The 20,691-nt window shown below is 42.0% G+C and overlaps 1 protein-coding gene across 3 annotated transcripts; it reads left to right on the top strand.

The window, feature by feature from the left end:
• Nucleotides 1–625: 625 nt before the first annotated feature.
• CTNNB1 (catenin beta 1) lies at nt 626–20,689 on the top strand. 3 transcript variants are annotated; one of them, XM_073678147.1, is made up of 16 exons: nt 626–673; nt 13,412–13,463; nt 13,637–13,864; nt 13,936–14,189; nt 14,356–14,594; nt 14,760–14,961; nt 15,132–15,276; nt 15,466–15,569; nt 15,657–15,995; nt 16,399–16,557; nt 17,309–17,428; nt 17,612–17,762; nt 18,370–18,491; nt 19,043–19,103; nt 19,499–19,722; nt 19,815–20,689. In XM_073678147.1, exons 2-15 carry the CDS (start codon nt 13,451–13,453, stop codon nt 19,705–19,707), a joined length of 2,346 nt encoding a protein of 781 aa, XP_073534248.1. In that variant the 5' UTR covers nt 626–673; nt 13,412–13,450; the 3' UTR covers nt 19,708–19,722; nt 19,815–20,689. The 3 variants fall into 3 exon arrangements, with proteins under 3 accessions (XP_073534248.1, XP_073534247.1, XP_073534246.1); XM_073678146.1 differs by lacking the exon at nt 626–673 and adding an exon at nt 7,831–7,934; XM_073678145.1 differs by lacking the exon at nt 626–673 and adding an exon at nt 7,868–8,155.
• Nucleotides 20,690–20,691: the final 2 nt, after the last annotated feature.

Raw genomic sequence — 20,691 nt, 5'->3', positions numbered from 1 at the left:
TTGATGTTTGTCTAGGATATAGCATTAAAAAGTCTTTAGGCCATTTCACATGTACTGCATTTTTTGCTATTTTTCAATGTAGTTTCCACATCAAACAATCTTAGGACTCTACAGACATCCGTGAAACTCGGTCTAAGCACAGACCGCAATGCATGAACTGTCTGCGAGTCTCATAACCTGAACTTGGCTACCTCATAGGCATATATGAAGATATCAAGTTCGGGTTGAGAGACAGTCTATCCATTGCAGTCCGTGCTCAGACTGAGCTTCATGGACATCTGCATGAGCCCTTATTGTACATTGAATATGAATAGGGTTTAGAAAACCTCATTTACATGCAGTGGAAAAAAATCTGTGCAAATCTTAGTGTTTTAGAAGCTGAGGCATGCTCTATTGTAGCACAGATTTATTATGGATGTCCCCCAACTTTCACCTAGTCTGTAGCAATACATGTGGATTTACTACAGATGTATGGAGGGTTCTATTGCGGACTTTATAGCATATGAATCAAGCCTTGAAAAGAGTTTGCCATCAGACAAATTTCTTTTAAAGTAGGGCGTGTGTTTGTACACTAAAGCATTGCTTCCTTTTTCTTTTTCATCCCAGCCAAAGAGTGATTAACTGCAGAGGTCACATGTCCGTGTTGGATTGGAAGCACTGGGGAATTGATAAGGTGCGTAACTTTTGGTTATTTTTTTAACACATTCTGAGTTTTGTTTTCAAACAACATTTTCTTGGCTAGACAACCCCTTTAATGTTATCTTATCTAGCTGAGAAATGCCATAAGAGTCAGTTACAAGCACTTGCTCCTATACAGAGAGACTGTGGCAAGATCAGCAAATGCCAAAATAATGTGAGCTATATTGACTGGCGTGCATCTTTCATCTATGTCAGCGGCAGTGACCAGCTGTCTAAGGAGTCTCAAGGCTATATGGTAGTCACCTATGTGGAGCACTGAATCTGAAATGCAAAGCAGGAAATATAAGATTTACTGTTGATGTGGTTTGGCAGACAATTCACAGAGAGCTGCCATTAGTAAATTTGAACAAGAGAGAATTTTCCATTACAATCGATTATATTCCCCGGAGAGAAGTGTACCAGACACATCTAGCAGATGCTCATCCCATTGAGGCAAGACTTTTTCAGATATAGGGAGAATGGATATTTCTTTGGAGCCACCAAGACTCCAAGGGCCCCCATACACATAAGGTAGCTGTTGGCTGAAAGAGCTTTTTCTTTTGTTTCCCAGTGGAGCATTGCTGTCTTCTCTATGGGATAGCTTCTGCTAAACTCCTCTTGTAGCAGCTTATCTCTCCATCAAACACAAGGATCAGCTGTTGAAATTCCAAGGCCAGATCTTTCCCTGACATCATCTGTCATGGGGAGGGAGGGATCTGAAGGCCCCTACACATTATACAGCCAGCCAAAATTAGTAAATTGGTAGGTTCAGCCTATTCTTATCTAATATGTATGGGAGCTTTTAGGCCAGCTTCACGCTTCTAATATTCATGGTCCAAGTATGGATTGTTTACTGGCAGGCCACAGATCTCCTCACCCAAAGCAACAGGCATATATGAGGCTGTTGAGTTTGGGTCAGAAGACCAATGGCCAGTTCTCGCATTGCAGTCCGTCTTGAATGGTGAATGCCGGAAGGCTAAAGCTGGCCTTAGTTGTAGGCTGAATGATTTAAATAGTAGAATAATGTGTGGGTATCTGCTGCCTGAACTATACCGGAATGTTTTGTAAGATATACTTGTAGATTTAGTTTTTCTCCCTCATCTAAGTGTAAGTGCCCCAGAATTATTATTTACATGGAGAATACACGTATTTTCAAAAACAGACATGTCAGGAAATCTGGCCTTCTACATAAGATGTGCAGTGTCCTCAACCTGTCCCATAACCAGTCAGTTGTAAGACCCTTCTCATTCAGGTGGATTCATACATGCTTGATACAGAATTTCTGTTGCAGAATCTGCACTGAAATTTCACATCAAAGTACAGTACAACAGAAGAAAAAATAATTGGCATGTTGGGTTTAAATGAAGGATCCTTGTGTTAGTGAATATGATTTGAACAAACAGGAGGCATGCTGTGGATTGATTTGGAAATACTCCAGATTTTCACTGTCGATTTCATTCTTTGCAATATGTGAAATCTGTGGCTAAGTTCTGCATGAAAATCAACAGTGAAATCTGCATAAAACACATGTGGAATGCATTTTGAATTTAGTTACAGAATTTTAGGCTGGTCTCAAACTGCAATTTTTCTGCGATGTGTGTCTAGACTACATGTTAATTTGTCAGCAGATCCTATTTATTTCATTGGATCAAATACCAATAAATGGGCTGTCTGCTATTAGGGAAAGTGCCGTAGTTGCACATGGACTGCATAAAGGGCGTAACCTCCAATCCCAGACACAGGCTAAATACTAAGCAACAGGATGGACTATAAAGGCTAAAGGCTTGATCACACAGTGCTGACCTTGCAATATTTTTTGAAATATTAAAACTTGTCTTGGATCAGACATGTAGAACAATGTGAGGCTTTCCTTTTTGGATACACTGTTGTTTTGGCCAAAAGAAACATCCAAAAACTGCACTGTCATCGTTGGAAACATTATCAGAGAAACAGTTTTTATTAAGGAGATGCTTTTGTTATTCGACCTGTCTTCTTACATCTTTGTAGTAGCGAGACGATAGCTAGCCCTCCCTATCTCAGGCTGAGTGTTAGTACATTTGCTGTATTCTGTATACTAGCAGACATCTAGACACATATATTACCTTGTTACGTTAAATTCATACGCTCTTCTCCCTGGAAATACAGCTGTTTCTGTTTCGGCAGCTCCCATCAATGCACACAATTACACAGTCTCTACATGTCTGAATTCGCATAGAAAGATGTGTGTTGCTTTATAGAAAGATGTGTGTTGCTTTATAGAAAGATGTGTGTTGCTTTATAGAAAGATGTGTGTTGCTTTAAACTAATCCTGGAATCAGCTACTGTAGAGAAAAAGAAGTTGGCAGTTCTGGCAAGGATCACTGCCCTGTCTTCTGTTAATATGTGGAACAGAGATCGAAATGAGTCTCTTCTTCTTCCTGTGTACAATAATACAGCAGGAAGTAGCTGCAGCCAGATGTCCTCAGTGAAACACTGCTGGCATACAAGAAGACAGAGATTTCTGGCATGTTGAGAACATATGTAGGAGCACAACTGTGTCCTCAGAATTCATTTCTGTCCTTTCATAAAAACCAGAATGGCTGTTACATACCATCCTTTTATTACTAAATGAGATGTAAAGAAAGACCAATGAGAAAAACCTTCAGCCTATAGCAAACAAACATTCAGCCAGTAGGTTTCTAATATCACTACCAACGGCCATAGACCCTCACTACCATACATCATCCCAAAACATGAATGACCCTTGTAAAATGTAGAAATTGTGGCTGGAAAAAAAATTATTTTCAGTGTATTGTTACACATAACAGATTTGTTCATTCTTCATGGATTTCTGCAAGGCCTGTTTAGAAATTTCAGCAACAAATCTGTTGTGTTTGATTACACACTTGAAGGGATTTTCTACCACTTTGATATTGATGACCTATCCTTAAGCCACCCATACACAGTAGATGGCTGTCCGCCAATTGATACTTTGGCCGATCACTTCAGCCAACATCGATCTTAGCCGACTCTCCCATTCACAGGAGCACTCTCTCAGCCAAACACTATGAGAATGCCACCAACAGACATCTGTCTGCGACTTATCTCCAGAACAAAGTGATCAGCAGTATGAAACTGGACTTGCTTATCAACATCTCCCACCACAATCAGTTGGCCTTCGCCCCCATTCACATTAGAGTGGCAGCCAAACCATCAATATTGATGGGTGAAGCGTAATTTAGTATTGTGTATGGAAGGGTTTTAGAATAGATCATCAATGTCAGATCAGTGGAGGTCCTGCACAGCCACTGATCAGCTGTCATACTGTTTAATGGCCACTGCTGGGTACTGCAAATAAGCTCCTATTCAAATAAGAAGAGCAGATCTGTGTTACTCCACACCACACAGTTCCTTCTGCAGACACTGTAAAAAAGTGGATCAGTGGGGGTGCTGGTTGTCGGACCCCCACTGATCTTATTCATATTGATGAACTATCTAGGTAATGGGTCATCAATATCAAAGTGGTAGAAAATTCTTTAAGGTACTCATAGAAATTAGATACACCCATCGTCCAAACTCATCAATTTCGGTAGGACTAACGACTACATTATGTGTGTGAGGGATTCCTGAATGTCCCCCAACAGATAATGTTTGGAGAATTAAGGAAAAGCCATGTTGATTTCAATGGCAAATTTCCTTTTGTTCTTCTCCAGAGGTGTCTGGTAGTGGCTTACTCCCATCTTGCCATAGAATACACATGCACACGTGACCTGGCTGAGCATGCATGTATACGGGTTGGGGTAAATACTTGTTGAGCTAACGGCTGTTGAAGGTGTATGGACACCTTTAGTGTATTCATCCATCGCTTGTGCACCCATCGTACCAGGCTTTTACCACATACTGTGTAGCCCCCCTATTAAAATTTATGAAGATCAAAACAAGTATGTGCTACTTAACTACTGGGGTCAAAAGGCTACCTGCATGTTATAAATCTATATGCAATACTGTGACAACAAAGTTGTATAATTACTAGTGTTGAGAGAGTATGTTCTGTTCCGAGTACGCTCGGGTCGAGCTCCGAGTGTTTATAGCTGCTCAGTGATATGGTTGAATCGCTCCCGTGTGCATGATTTGCAACTGTTTGACAGCTTTATTACATGTGAGGAATGTGTAAGAAATAGACATTCCTCACATATAATAAAACGGTCAGTCGCAAATCATGCACAGGGAGTGATTCAAAGATATCACCGAGCAGCTATAAATACTCGGAGCTCGGCCGAGCATACTCGCCGAAAGGGTTAACAGAACATATTCGCTCAACACTAATAATTACACTTTTTTTATATTCCTTAGCATTTTTAAGATCTGTTTACTGTAAATGTATGGAAGCTTTCTTACCCTGTAAAGCAAACCATGTGTGGGAATCTGTCTGCAGGATCAACCCTCCTAAGCTGTCTATATAGGTCATACCTAGCTCCTCCAGTACCAGTCGCTGTCACATTGTATTCAAAATTATTGTAATTGTTCTTGTATTATACCCCTTTTCATATGTAAAGCGCCATGGAATAAATGGCGCTATAATAATAAATAATAAAATAATAATATGGAGCTGAATAAAATGATACATTGATATCTATAATCATGTCTTATTCCAGAGCAATGCACATTTTGTTAATATGTAAATGAGCGGTTAACATCTTTGGGTCGGACACAGATCTCTCTGAGAATCTGCTTCCAGATCTTATTTTACTTTAAACTAACAAAGAACAGTAGAACTGAACTTTGTCTCATAACAAACACATTAGCAGCTCCAGCTCTGCTGTATGGTAACAATATTACTCCCTGTCTGCCTGTGAGCTGGAAGCTGAGAGGAACCTGCAGATGTGTCAGGTATAATCACACCCAGCTCTGCAGTGAGATCAGGAGAGCAGAGAGCGGCCATCACACATCACACTGGTAACTCTCCCTTCATGTGAAGTAAGCACTGGAGGCAGATCCTCATCCAGATCAGTGTCCGGCCCATAGATCTTAACAGCTCATTTACATATTAAAAAATCAGATCACAGATAACAAGGTATCACTTTATTCAGCTTCCTATCACCTACATGCTGGTAGAGATAGCTTAGGAGGATTGATTCTGATTCCCTTTCATGAAATTATTCTGGAGGCAATGAGTTGAACAGCTTGGGCTGCACTGATACATTGTAGAGCACTGATAGACTGGATACATGATTGCAATAACTCAACTGTCTTTAGATGCAAGCAATGTGGTTGTCTTGTTCACAAAAATTCTGGAGATTGAGATTAACTGAAACCGACTCTGTGCAAAATAAAATCTTTCAGATTAATTTCTTATGCAAATTCTCCTAGATGAGGAACTGAAAATACTTTGGTCATTTTATGGTTAAGAGGGGCTTTTACCTTATTTGCTTTGTGTTATTTTGGGTATTTTCTCCTTTTTAAATACTTAATACAGTTGTATGGTATAATAGTTGTCTTGGTAAAGTTTCCAGGCAGTAGGTTTCCATACTATACAGAAAAATAGATGTTGAGGTCAAGGACTGTGTTACCCTGGCCACAGTAACCTCATGGCTTTGGTGACTGTTACCAACGGGGATACAGAAATTGGATTGGTTCCCACTCTATTATTTTCCTTGGGATAAGTGGAATTAGAGGTGATAGGCAGCCCATCATAGAAATAGCACCCCAGCTGAACATGACTAGCCGTCCATCATTTTTATTACTGGACTGGGTAGAAGAGTATGGTACAAGAAATAACGTCACGTGTCTAGGTACGTGCTCAATCTCCAATATTAGAAGCCCGGCACATGGATGGGCTTCTACTAAACATTAACTATCCCTGTGTATGTGCAATGCATACCAGCTAGTCATTGTAGGGACCTTGCTGCTCCGGGCCAGCCGGGAATGTCGCTGCTGGAAATCTATTTATGGCATTTTGATCTGACAAATGTGTGGAAAAGAAAACATGTGAGATGTGAATGAACTGCAGGAGCGTGACCAGCCCATAGTACAATATATGGCGTGTGGTATACACTTCTAGTTATCCTCTAGTATTTCAGTAATTGGGGACCCCACAATCCCTGGAATAAGGGGACCTGCAGCCCATTGTTCAATGCTTTTCTCTAAAGAGTAATGTGTGGATTCAGCAGTTCTCGGGAGACAGGAACCCTCGAAGGTAAAATCTGAAGGTCCATCATTCTGGACACCAGCTATGTACACATCGCTACCACCAATAGGCGAGGATCCATGCCCAGCTGATGTGGGACGGAAAGGCCGTGTTCACACGCTCAGTATTTGGTCAGTATTTTACATCAGTAGTTGTAAGACAAAGCCAGAGGAAAAGTATAATAGAATCATGTCACTGCTTCTGTATTTATCACCCACTCCTGGTTGTAGCTTGCATATACTGAGGTAAGCTCACCAAATACTGAAGGTGGCTTAACAGCTGATGTAGGACAGTCCTAGGTTACATGCATCCTTGGGTCTCATTTGGGCTTTGTTATGACAGAGTTATGGCCTCTCTAGGTGAATTTGGAGACAGAAATCCATGGAAATTCCCAGAGCTGCCAACTTTCCCTTATATTTGCATCATAAAGGACTGCTCCAGCGATTCTCAGTCATTTTGGTGTAAAGAGACAACTTTACTGTAAGTAAGCAGCATCCTGAGAAAAGTTCGTCCTGCCTCGCAGTGGCCGGCTCCCGCCCCTCCCGCTTTGTCTCTGCCTTCCTCCAGCTCCACATTCCAACCCCGGGGAAAAGGTGCGTGGGCCGCATCACCAGTCTAGGATCACTCCGCCAGCCAGCTTCAGCCACACAATGAGCAGCAGCGGAAAAGCGTCCCCCGCCCTCCACCTGAAGCTCAGCTAGGAATATGCTGCACTACTATATATGTCACCGCTATCCGGTTCTATTCTGTTTTCAGATCAATTATAAGTGCTTTATTTTCCTCATGAGAACCTCTCCCTGCTCTTACAATGTAATGATGTAAAATATATGTGGCGTATAGTGAGCGTTGTCAGCGGACTGGAAAGTCACCCCCTGAGGTACCAGCACAATGCACGGCTCACACAACTCGAGCGGGAGGGACTATTTTTCGTATCACTCCGCCCTTCCTACTCGTCCACCTCCCTCCCGCTGCGTGCCGAGCAGGCGGAGGGATACTGCCAGAACCGGCGAAGCGCCCTAGTATAAAACTAGAGTGTACGACGCCATTTTAAGCCTCTGTGTCGCGTTGTGAGGAGGGAGAGAGCGGAGAGGTACGCGGCTGGCTTGGAAGCCACAGGGAAATTGCTTATAACGGGGATTTATTAAACATTACCGTGTGACTTATGTACCTCCGGGTACAGAACCCAATGTAACGTTACTCCTGACGTTGGGGCGCGGAATAAGGAGAGCGAGGGTTGGTGGTGGAGGAGGAGGCGGCCATCACCGGACTACATTGTTATAGCAGCCGGAACCTGGAGTCCAGGACTGAGCGGTATGTGTGCGGTCGTGGTCTAGGGTGTATGAGCGGAGCCTGTGTGTGCGGTGCGGTGCTCTGCCCCCGGTGCGGAGCCTGTGTGTGCGGTGCGGTGCTCTGCCCCCGTTGCGGAGCCTGTGTGTGCGGTGCGGTGCGGTGCTCTGCCCCCGTTGCGGAGCCTGTGTGTGCGGTGCGGTGCGGTGCTCTGCCCCCGTTGCGGAGCCTGTGTGTGCGGTGCGGTGCTCTGCCCCCGTTGCGGAGCCTGTGTGTGCGGTGCGGTGCTCTGCCCCCGTTGCGGAGCCTGTGTGTGCGGTGCGGTGCTCTGCCCCCGGTGCGGAGCCTGTGTGTGCGGTGCGGTGCTCTGCCCCCGGTGCGGAGCCTGTGTGTGCGGTGCGGTGCTCTGCCCCCGGTGCGGAGCCTGTGTGTGCGGTGCGGTGCCTGTGTGTGCAGCCCCGGGCGCTCTGGGGGCGCCTGTCGCACAGTTGTGTCCTTGTGTTCCCGTCCCTGCTCTCGGGGTGATCACCCCCATCTTCCCATGGCTGCTCTATCTGCTCGTTGTCTCGGGACTGTTTACTTTTGGGTTTTGCTGTAACCTGAGCTCCTGTGTAGTTTTGTGAGAATGGCTGTTGGGGCGGAGGTGCCTGTGCTGCCTCCTCCCTGCCCTTATACAGAGTTCCTGCCCAGTACAGGTCGCACTTTCCTGATGGCTGCTGTGCTCATTCTGCTGCATGTCTGGCGTTGGAAACGTGATCAGTGTCTGCTGCTGGTCCCTGGTCTGTCTGTGGTCATCTAGGGTTGCAGCTTTGCATTGTGTATTACACGCCATAGTAACCTGGGGCACATGACACAAGCAGTGGTGAAAGTCTCCTTTCCCTGCTGCTGGATATCTTATTTGACCTAGTAACCGTCCATTGCATGTAGGTTGGGAATTGGAAGCGTGATTGTCATGAGATCTTGTGGGAAGTACAAAGGGACCTTCATGGCCCTAAATCGCTGCATCTTGTCAGCGTCTGACTCCTGTTGTACAACCTTGAATGTGATTTTCCAATGGGTCAAATACTTTTTTGAAAAACTCCAAGGTTGTTGCCTCTGCTCCAGTGCTGCAGATCACATCCAAGGAGGTGTTTGGTTTTCTTTAAATCGTGACTGAATGCTGTGTAGGTGGGGTTGTAGGTGATTTACACTGTTTGGGCACTCCCATATGACCTGACACTATTATGAAAATAGACACAATTGTCAGGCTTGTAATAGCTGGTGGATCTGTTGGCACAATCTCCTTGCAGAACTGGTGTGTTGAGTCTGAATCCTGCCCTGATCACCTCAGATTTGGTATGTTTGCCACAGGTTCACTTGTATTTTTGTTTCCCCTCTCCGAAAGTCTAGATGTTAATTTAAACCCAGTGTTGTAGATGAGGATATTGGATTGAGTTGGTGCCAAGCACTGATAATCTGTACTGTATTGGCTGCCAAAATATATTCTATATCTTGGCCACTTCAGAAAGTTACATCAGTCCTTGGTTATATAAATACTGACTATCCATAGGAATTAAAGCTATATCAAGGCTACTGACCTGATTTCTCCTAGTTTATACTTTATTTTCAGACTTTTTTTTCTTCTCGCCACATTTAATGCATTTTGGACTAAAGCTTATTATCGTTCTGATATCTGAAAAATCATATAGGTAGGACTCAAGTTCATGTTGCCTGATGTTCTTGCTTCTAATGCTCTCTGGATGGTTAGTACCTGGCATGAAGATGGCAGCCTGGTATTTCTGTTTTATCAATGTTATTTGAGGACAGTCTTAACCCTGTGTTGCCTGGAGAATTGTTATTTTTCTATTAATACATACAACCTCCCCTCTGGGTTTATGTAGTGTCTAAACATCCCTAGAAGTTGACCACTAATCTTATTATTTTACTCCTATAGTTCCATTCCACAGTGCTGTAGACATCACTTGTCCCCATTGGGGCTCACAATCTAAATTCCCTATAAGTATGAATGCGTGGGTTTCCTTCCAAACACGGGGAGAACATAGAAACTCCTTGCAGATGTTGTCCTTGGTGGGATTTGACCCCAGCAAGGCAAAGCAGCAGTGCTAACCACTGAGCCACCAATTTCTAGGGGATTCTGGCTCCTTAGACTTAAAGATTCCAACGCCCAAATTATTATTTTTATTTTTTTGTGAGATTGACTTGTTTGTTGGGTATGTTCCAGTGCCGGCAGCTGTGGTAATAGTATGGTGTTTGGTGTGGGAACACATGATCTGGCATGTTGCTATTGCCTTTAATATGCAGGTCAGTTTCTAAGTAACTTGACAATCAATATGCAGTGATATTGAGGGACATCTGCATCTAATGTGATGGCTAGTTTGTTGACATGGAGAATATACTGTGGATCATTTCATCAGCATTTAGACAGATTGGCTGTGGATTTGTGTGGAAACCAGGTAAAATGTCAGTTCTCCTGACGGCTAATAAAGTGAAGTTCTTAGTCTACTACAAAATGTTGGAGAATGAATGTGATTAGCAATTCTAAGGTTTCCATAATCCCCTTCTTTTATTGGGGAAAGGAGGCTATATCAGACGGTGACCAAGTATGTATGTGTACCGAGTAACTGGTGAAGGCAGCCATTGTCTTATTCCCCTCCCAGTGCTGGAGACTGACTTGCGTACTAAATGGTAATGTTCATGTTGGTCTGGTGTATGGAAGAAAGTTTCCCTGATGTCATGTATTTGTATGGGAAATGTGTGTTTATGGCTAATGTTTGGATGACCTGTCCTATTTGTTTACCTGCTATTACTGGATTGCGGTACTTATCGGATAACGAAGACCCATAATCCTGTGATAGTGGGCATGTTGTCAACGGGCTAAATATCAGCAGTCCCTTTTTGACGATTTGCCCAGTCTCGATTCTAGTTTTTCAGCATGGGTGTCTTGTAAAGCCAGTTCAAGATTATAGTAGTATTGTAGGTTTCCTTAAGCCATTTGTGTGAATATGGGTTTAATGTGCTTTCAGGGGCTCAGATCATAATTTATAGTGATTGTTTTATTATTATTTTTTTTTTTTTTTTTTACTTGTGTTGGATACAAGTATAGAACTACTCCTACCAGCATCTAATCTTATTTCCTTTAGCTACAAACTGATTACTCCCATGACTCTGTGGATCTCCTCCACTGTAGTCTAAACAAGTAACATTTCCTATCCTTGACAAGTGAAGGCTCTTCCCCGGAATTTCCAGCCTAAAAATGTTTTATGTAAAATGAGGTGTAGTCATAGGACAAGTTTGCAGTCAGTATGGACTATGGCAGTGATGAAAGGGTTTGTGGACTGTAAATGTAAATCTCTGAAATGGTTTCCGATAGCAGTTGGTCCCCTTCTTTGTAAGATAAGGACTGACTTATCCCAACAAACTGGGGCTATGGACAGTATACACAGCAAAAATGTGAGCGCAGCCGAGCCATATCCTTCCAGTCTTGGCCACCTGTGTCACTGGCCAAATGAAAAAACACTGCATGCGGGACCTTTTTTTTTTTGTTTAGTCCTAATTATTGAGGACACAATGCACTTAAAAGTTTCATCAGGTTTTAGCCTGCTTCTTCTGGCCTTTTAATGTAAAAGCTGGTGTGGCATGAGATGCTGAAAGGAACACTTTATTTAGGTTTGAAGAAAGTCCATTGCTGTGTCCCTTGAACCCATTGATTAGTCATTCAATTGCTAGGCTGGCAATAACTGGCATGGCTTCATTGTGGTTAAATGATGGCTTCCTGCCCCTCCATAGAAGCCATACTGTACCTTTTAGAAGCTGACAGGTAAACGTTGGTGACTGCTTGTTTGCGTGAATAGGACTGATGTCATCTAATGCAGAAAAGTCTAGGTGTCCAGTGTGCTTACACCACCTGCCTACACCTTTATAGTTTAGTGCTTTAAATGACATAAGACATGCTTGCTAAGCAAATGGTTTGCTTTGGAGCCAATTTCACCCAAGTTGTACAGAAGTCTTGGAGCGGACAGCAGTAGACAAGATATAATGTGCTTTGGAAGACACAAGTGTGAGGAGCCAAATTGATTTCAATATGTGTTTAATAGAAATTCATTATGAAAACCATTTAATTTAGATGCTAATAACTAAAGGCTCTGGACTCTTGGGCAACCAGAGTACTGTATAACCTCAGTAAACTTTCAGTGGTGTTTTTTTACTTGGCGAGTACCTGTATTAATGTGGCCATTTTGTTAAATCTAAAATTAAGACCCTGTTAAAATGTAACATCTTCAAAAATTCCTCAGAGGAAATTGCAGTTTTATTTGTTTTTCACTGCATGTGTAGGAGTTGTTTTCTGGAAGAGATTTTCCAATGTCACCATGCTGATTTGTACAAGATGCAAGCACTTCTATTACTCTGTCCCAAGTGGGGAGGGGTATAGCTTGGTTCCTGACTTGTAATGGGGCTGCATCACAAAAAGCTGAAACTGTTCTGTGAACAATCACACTGGATCACAGGCTGGAGAGAATTGTGTGCAATGGATTTTGCAGCAAGTTTAGTTTTGTAGATTTCCTGAACAGGAACTGCATTCGCTCCACTATTCCTGTCTGCTAGAAGGTTGTGTTGGAGTCCGTGCCCACGATGCGTTTTTGCAGCGTAAAACGCTTGGTAATCCTTCTCCCATGGTCCCCAATGTAAATCTACAATTTCAATGCCCATGCTGCGGAATTTTCCGCAACGTTCTTTATGTGCAGAAAATTCTACAGTATTGTGCGTTTACTCATGCGGAATTGCCTTCTTCAATGCATTAGAAAACGCAAGGCAATTCCGCATGTGCGAAACTCTTCAAAAACGAGTGTCGAATTCCGCACTCGTTTTTCCGAGCAAGGACATGCAGAAATGAAGCTGCAATTTTCCGCTTCATTTCTGCATCATTGGCACGTAGCCTAACAGTTGAGGGTTGAAGTATCAAGACCCTAGAATTAACAGGGAGTTAAACGTGCACTTGGTACTGTCGTAGCATTTGTCGGGTGCTGTGTGGATGCACAAATTGTGCTCATCCATGATGCCTTCCACGTGAGAGCTGATGTGCATGACAGTGATTATTACTATGTTCAGGTTGCGTTTGGCAGTTATTCTGCATTTTGATAGAAACTGAACCTAAACTCTGCGGCCTTAATGGTAAACTTGGTATCAAATATTTTAACTAATCTGGAAGCGTGTTGTGTATCTATGCAGTCTTTAACTGAAGTGTGCTCTAATAAGTTTTTTTTCTTTCCTTTTGTTTTTAAGGCTTCTTCTATATTACAGCAGTCTGTTTTGGACTGAAACATGGCAAATCAAGGTGACTATTAATCTTTTTAGGCCATAGACATTTTGAGGGGGGGATAATAACATCTGAATGTTTTAATAGACTATAAAGACTACACGGCACATGACATTAATTTGTGTTGCAATAGTTATAACATAAGGAAGAAACTGTCAGTTCTAATTTTGGGATTTGTGTTTACCATTTAGCTGACCTAATGGAGCTAGACATGGCAATGGAGCCGGATCGGAAGGCTGCAGTCAGTCACTGGCAACAGCAGTCTTATTTGGATTCTGGAATTCATTCTGGAGCAACTACAACTGCCCCATCTCTCAGCGGGAAGGGAAATCCAGATGAGGAAGATGTGGATACATCACAAGTACTGTATGAATGGGAACAGGGCTTCTCGCAGCCTTTCACTCAAGATCAAGTGACAGGTGAAAATAATGTTTCATAACTTTCCTATTTGCAGAGGCTTCCATATTCTAAGGTGTTTATTGTTTTACAGATATTGATGGGCAGTTTGCAATGACCAGAGCCCAGAGGGTACGTGCTGCCATGTTTCCAGAAACTCTAGACGAAGGCATGCAGATTCCCTCAACACAGTTTGATTCTGCTCATCCTACAAATGTGCAGCGCTTGGCAGAACCTTCCCAGATGCTGAAACATGCTGTGGTCAACTTGATAAACTACCAAGATGATGCGGAATTGGCTACCCGTGCTATTCCTGAGCTAACAAAACTGCTTAATGATGAGGATCAGGTAAGCGCCTCTTCTGTAGTTGCCTAGCAGCATTTATTGTCAGTTATCATACAAAGATTAATTCAGGAAATGTAAGGTTAGTGTTAAACATTACCAAGGCTTTAAGCTTAATGTGTTAAGTGTGAACACTTAACTTTCAATTATTTTTTTTTTTGTTGTTCTATAGGTTGTGGTTAACAAAGCTGCAGTTATGGTTCATCAATTGTCAAAAAAGGAAGCTTCCCGCCATGCTATCATGCGTTCTCCACAGATGGTTTCTGCGATTGTTCGTACCATGCAGAACACAAATGATGTGGAAACAGCGCGGTGTACTGCTGGTACACTTCACAACCTTTCTCATCATCGTGAAGGGTTGCTGGCCATCTTCAAATCTGGAGGCATTCCTGCTTTGGTCAAAATGCTTGGGTATGTTTTCTCTGAACGGTGTTAATGACAATCTTAAAGTAATCACAAATCTCCATTAGCTATTGAGGTTTGTGTACTTTTATTAGATCACTTTAGAAATATTAACACATTACTGTAAGTTAATATATTTTTGGCACTTAATATGTTCTGTAATCCCTAACTCAGGTCACCTGTGGATTCTGTGCTCTTTTACGCAATCACAACACTGCACAATCTTCTCTTGCATCAAGAAGGTGCAAAAATGGCTGTTCGTTTAGCTGGTGGATTGCAGAAAATGGTTGCCCTGCTGAACAAAACAAATGTCAAATTTTTGGCTATTACAACAGATTGTCTACAAATTTTAGCTTATGGGAACCAAGAGAGCAAGGTATGTTGTGGTAACATGGCTGTATGGGGTTTTGAGATCAGAGCAGTGTAACAAAATGCTCAAGATTGTAGTAGCAGCGCCAGCAACCTGCTTTACCTGTACATTACACTTTTGGTAGTTAATGAGTTGATAGATGTCTAATATTTAAGCCTCTTTCTTTTCTCCACTAGTTAATAATTCTTGCAAGTGGTGGTCCACAAGCACTGGTCACAATAATGAGGACTTACAATTATGAGAAACTTCTGTGGACCACAAGTCGTGTGCTGAAGGTGCTATCTGTCTGCTCCAGTAATAAGCCTGCTATTGTTGAAGCAGGTAAGATTTAGTGGAGGTTTTTACTGAATTTGGCCACATAATTGAATCGTTACTGGTAGTTTTCACGCAACACTGTTTTGCAATTTGATTTGTGTGACCTGCAAACATCAACTCAAAATTGTAGTCCTCTATCTATTTGGATCTATATAGTCCATGCCATGCTAAATAGCATTTCTTGCGGTCTTCTAGGTGGCATGCAAGCTTTGGGGTTGCACCTCACAGACCCAAGCCAGCGTCTGGTACAGAATTGTCTCTGGACATTAAGAAATCTTTCCGATGCTGCAACTAAACAGGTAAGCATTTCTTACATCTTGCTTCTAGTGTGGATTATACCTCTATCCCTGGCTATTCATTAGCTTTACAACTTGATTGTATTGCAGGAGGGAATGGAAGGTCTTCTAGGAACTCTTGTTCAGCTGCTTGGGTCAGATGATATCAATGTTGTAACTTGTGCGGCTGGTATTCTGTCCAATCTTACATGCAACAACTACAAGAATAAGATGATGGTCTGTCAGGTTGGCGGTATTGAGGCACTAGTACGCACGGTGCTACGTGCTGGTGACAGAGAGGACATCACAGAGCCTGCTATATGTGCGCTTCGTCACCTTACCAGCAGGCACCAAGAAGCAGAGATGGCTCAGAATGCTGTACGACTCCACTATGGACTCCCAGTGGTGGTGAAGTTACTGCACCCACCCTCTCACTGGCCCCTTATTAAGGTAAACTCATGAGGTATTTAGCCTTAATGTCTGCAGGCTTTTTGAGGCATTTTGAATTGGATTTGGAGTTTGTTCCAAATACTGTGTGCATAGTCTTACACATGCTATAAGACTCGCTATTTGTAGTCACAAGGTTTTCTGCATGCAGAGCATATGGGTTTGCCCTCCCCCCTCCACTCACACCAACAAAGCTATGGAACTTGTCTGTCTTCGGAGCATGGAGAAAACTTGTGAAAGCTAAGGAAATGTGGCTGATTTTTCTGGGTCAACATTTCTTCAGTTTTTATAGCAGTTTCACAATGAGTGAAGTGGCTTAAAAAGAGGACATGCCAGGGTGGTTGTGTACCTTCAGTCTTTTAAGTGCTTTGTTTTTCGTTATGAAGTGACTTACTTGTCTTTTTAGGCAACTGTTGGCTTGATTCGTAACCTTGCATTGTGCCCAGCTAACCATGCACCATTACGTGAACAAGGTGCTATTCCAAGGCTGGTTCAGCTTCTGGTCCGTGCACACCAGGACACCCAACGTCGCACATCTATGGGGGGAACACAGCAGCAGTTTGTGGTATGTTGGGTGGTTCTTTAAAAATCCTTAACACGCCCCATCATAATGAAGTATGATATATTCAGATGGCATAAAAATCAAATGTTAGTGTAGGCAAATGCAGTGATCTTTTATTTTCTATTAAAAATACTCTAAATTACTTTTCTGACTCTCTAGCTGTACTACATAGGTTTTTTTTTCCCCACTTTTAACTGATTATTGCTCATAAGATATGTAAGAAAAGGGTATGATCATTTGAAGGTCTGACTACTGTGGTTTCCACAATTGCTAATATGAAGCAGCTGTCACTCCATAGCTAGTTAGCTTTTCATCACAATAGTAAAGATAATCTGGCACCAGGATACCCCATTTGAGAGCTGTGTAATAGATCGCTTACTGGGTTGTATGTGGTTTTGATAAAATGATTGGTTGCAGATCTAACAGTTTTGTATAACCCGCTCCACACCACTGACTGCTTTCTGTGTACATCGTGTATAGGCAGGAAGCTGCCAATGTGCGGTGGAGTTATACAAAGCTCATGACTATGGAGGACTGCATAACAGCATCTTTACTAGTAATCTGTGGTCTGCTGATTTATTAGTGCTTTTAAAATTAGTCACTGAAATCTGGGCATTTCTACATGATGCTGTTCTCGGTTTAGATTGTAAAAGCATGCTGACAGATTCCCTTAAGTTGCAGTTTAAAATTCTCATTTGCTGTCACACTACCATAAGTGGATTGTTATATCCCTTTCATTTTTTTTTTTTTATAGGAAGGTGTACGTATGGAAGAAATTGTTGAAGGGTGCACAGGGGCTCTTCATATTCTTGCACGGGATGTGCACAACAGAATTGTTATCCGAGGGCTAAATACCATTCCACTTTTTGTACAGGTAAATTTATGGCTTTTGGGTAAAACCTTTACTGTAGCAAAATGCTAACAAGAAGAAATGCTCTTGCCAGTGTTAAAGATGTTTTTGCTTTTGTGGTGGGGGACTGAAATGATATTTAAAGTAATGTGGGGCTGCATTTGGGAATCTAAATTCCTTTTTTTTTTTTTTTTTTTTTTTCTCTAGCTGTTATACTCTCCCATTGAAAACATCCAAAGGGTGGCAGCTGGTGTGCTCTGTGAACTGGCTCAAGACAAGGAAGCCGCTGAAGCTATTGAGGCTGAAGGTGCTACTGCTCCTCTGACAGAACTGCTTCACTCAAGAAATGAAGGAGTTGGTGAGTAAAAAACCGTGTAAATCACCCAGTCCTAGAATATTGCATATATTCTGGCTTACAGTTCTTAAAAATATTAGCACTTCATGCTTTATTTAAATAGCACTACCAAGTCTTTAGCTTACTTGTCGTAATAGCTGTTTTGTGTTTGTTTAGAGGGCCCAACATCGCCACAATACGATCGTTGCCACATAGGTCCACAATATAAATGATAAATATCTGATTGTTGGATGCCAATCCTAAGACCTGCACTCTGGAGGGCCCAGCTTGCATGGAGCAAGTCACATGCAATGCTAAACATATTTTTGTGACTGACAATTGAGAGATGTACTCTGTCCAGAAGTGCCATTAGACAGTGAATGAAGAGATGTGCATGGTCAGGTTCTCTCCCTTCTCCCCCCTTCCCTGCAATTGCACCTTTTGCATAGCTTGTAGATGTATAGGAATTGGGAGTCACACTTCTATAATTTTGGCAAGGGTGCATCAAAATATAATGGACTTGTGTGTGTGTGTGTATATATATATCTCCATGTATGTATATAGTTTTTCCTAGTCATTATATCCTATCTACCACAGGCTTATGTTAATTGATTGCTTGTTCCCTCTGCAGCAACATACGCAGCCGCTGTACTATTCCGTATGTCTGAAGACAAGCCTCAGGACTACAAGAAGCGTTTGTCAGTTGAACTTACAAGCTCTCTATTCAGAACGGAGCCAATGCCTTGGAATGAGGTACGCCTGCAAAAGCTTAATTTTCCTTTCAAGGAATTGTCCACAACTAAAACAATCATTGCTTCTACAAAGCACCATAGAAGAAAAATCTCGCCTCCCGCAAGCGGCGCTGTTCCAACGATGTCGGCAGTGTTATTCCCAGCGTGTGATTTGACATTATGTAACTGCTACAGCCACTGATTGCCTGCAGCCTTTCAGTATTCAATCAGTGGCTGCAGAGGTCATGTGACAATGTCACATCACCTGCTGGGAACAGCAGTGCCAACATTCAAACCACACCACTTGTTGGAGGTGAGAATGCTTGATGGGTTGTCGTGTGGGGTTTTTTTTTTTTTTGGTTCTACCTTTTTAAAGCCACTGAAGGTTCAAAAAGGTCTTAAAATGTCAGTGTAAGATTAAAATAAAGCAACTTATTCGTCTAACTGACCTAAAGCTCCCTATTATCTTAAAACAGCAATGATTACTTGTGTACAACATCACTTAGTTTTTTTTTTTTTTTAAAGGTTTTATAAGGCTATTTCTCTAATACAATTGTCCCCCCTCCTATTCAGGCTGGAGATCTTGGAGTTGACATCTGCGCCCCTGGAGAACCACTTGGATATAGACAAGATGGTGAGTTTGAGGGTTTTTTTTCTCCAGCCAATCACAGGCCACATGTACTTCTGGAACAGCAATATTGCTTCCTGTGTGCAGAGCTCTGCTCGTGCTATGCAGTTGCCAGTAGATGCGTATGACTGTTTTATAGCTCCAAGTTTTTTTTTGTAGTTGTAAGAATTAAAATTGTAACTTTAATTAAACCATAGCCCTACAGAAGATTGTCTTTTCAGTTGTACACTAAACATGTGTCCCACTTAGGTGTTTAATGTAAAGCGCCAAATGAGCATTTAGAAAGGCCCTAATGCTGAGGGGCCTGAGCTCTTGAACTTAAAGCTCTTACTGAAGCTGTTCTCTGAAGTAATTCAGTTCTTGCAGTCAATATAACTTTATAATGCCATGTCTTTTTGCAGATCCCAGCTACCGGTCTTTCCATGCTGGTGGATATGGACAAGATGCAATGGGAATGGACCCAATGATGGACCATGATATGGGAGGACATCATCCCGGCGCTGAATACCCAGTAGATGGCTTGCCAGATTTAGGCCATGCTCAGGATCTTATGGATGGCCTGCCCCCAGGTGACAGCAATCAGTTGGCCTGGTTTGACACTGACCTGTAAATATATCTATTTTCGGTAAGTGCGTTGTCACTTATTGGTAATGCAACATCTGTTATGTCAGTCTATATTTAATGGTAACCTGGCTTCATTTCTGTTTCCCCCTGCAGTTATTGTCAGAATGAATTTGCATTGTGATTGGCCTGTAGAGTTGCTGAGAGAGGGCTCAAGGGGTGGACTGGTTATCTCAAAGTGCCTGACACACTAACCAAGCTGAGTTTCCTATGGGAACAATGGAAGCTAACTTTATGTTCTGGTCCTTTTTTTTTGGTCGGAGGAACAATACCAATGGATTTTGGAAGTGACTTGTACATCAAGAATGCACAAGAATTGATTGCAAGCTGGAACTTCTCAAAAACTAGCCTTGCTTGTTTAAATAAAAAAAATAAAATAAAAAAAGTTATCTCTGTAATGGTACTGACCTAGCTTGCTTTTCTTAGTATTTAGATTTCTTTTCCCTTTCTGCGGTAACATTTTAAGTCTCTGTAGTGTTCAGTTAGTGCATATTGCTAAAGCGGTTTCTAATTTTTAAGGATCAAGTAAGTGTAGAACACTAATTCATAATCACTCTAATTGTATCCTGAATAAAGTGGAACATTGTGTAGCCTTTTTGTATAAAACATAGACAAATAGAAATGGTCCAAATAGTTTACTTTTAATATGCTTAAAATAAGCAGGTGGATCGATTTTTGATCAAAGCTTTTATCTGGGATATGTCTGGGTAGGGGCCAGTAAGAACTTATTTGGAACCTGTAATGGACAGTTTACCAGTTGCCTTTTATCCCAAAGTTATGTACTGAGGCCACAGATGCTTAATGAAAAGAGATCATGAAATGGCTCAGAAGAATTAAAGTGGACTTTTAATGCATTCTACTGTGTCACGTTATTTTAAGCAAGTCCATGTGGAATGGGTTTCTGTGGTCTTGAGGAACGAACCTATATGTTTGTAAATGGAATGCACAAAGTAAAGTTATTTTTAAATTCAGA

Source organism: Phyllobates terribilis, unplaced genomic scaffold, assembly GCF_046119375.1.
Source record: "Phyllobates terribilis strain yellow unplaced genomic scaffold, ASM4611937v1 Scaffold_4__5_contigs__length_816908805, whole genome shotgun sequence".
Lineage (NCBI taxonomy): Eukaryota > Metazoa > Chordata > Amphibia > Anura > Dendrobatidae > Phyllobates > Phyllobates terribilis.
Note: the sequence above shows the minus strand (reverse complement) of the source record. Positions and strands in the feature narration are given on the sequence as shown.

Coding starts and splice junctions, on each gene's coding strand:
- CTNNB1 (XM_073678147.1), top strand. Junction 13,865..13,935: donor CACTCAAGATCAAGTGACAG/GTGAAAATAATG, acceptor ATTGTTTTACAG/ATATTGATGGGCAGTTTGCA. Junction 17,429..17,611: donor CCATTCCACTTTTTGTACAG/GTAAATTTATGG, acceptor TTTTTTCTCTAG/CTGTTATACTCTCCCATTGA.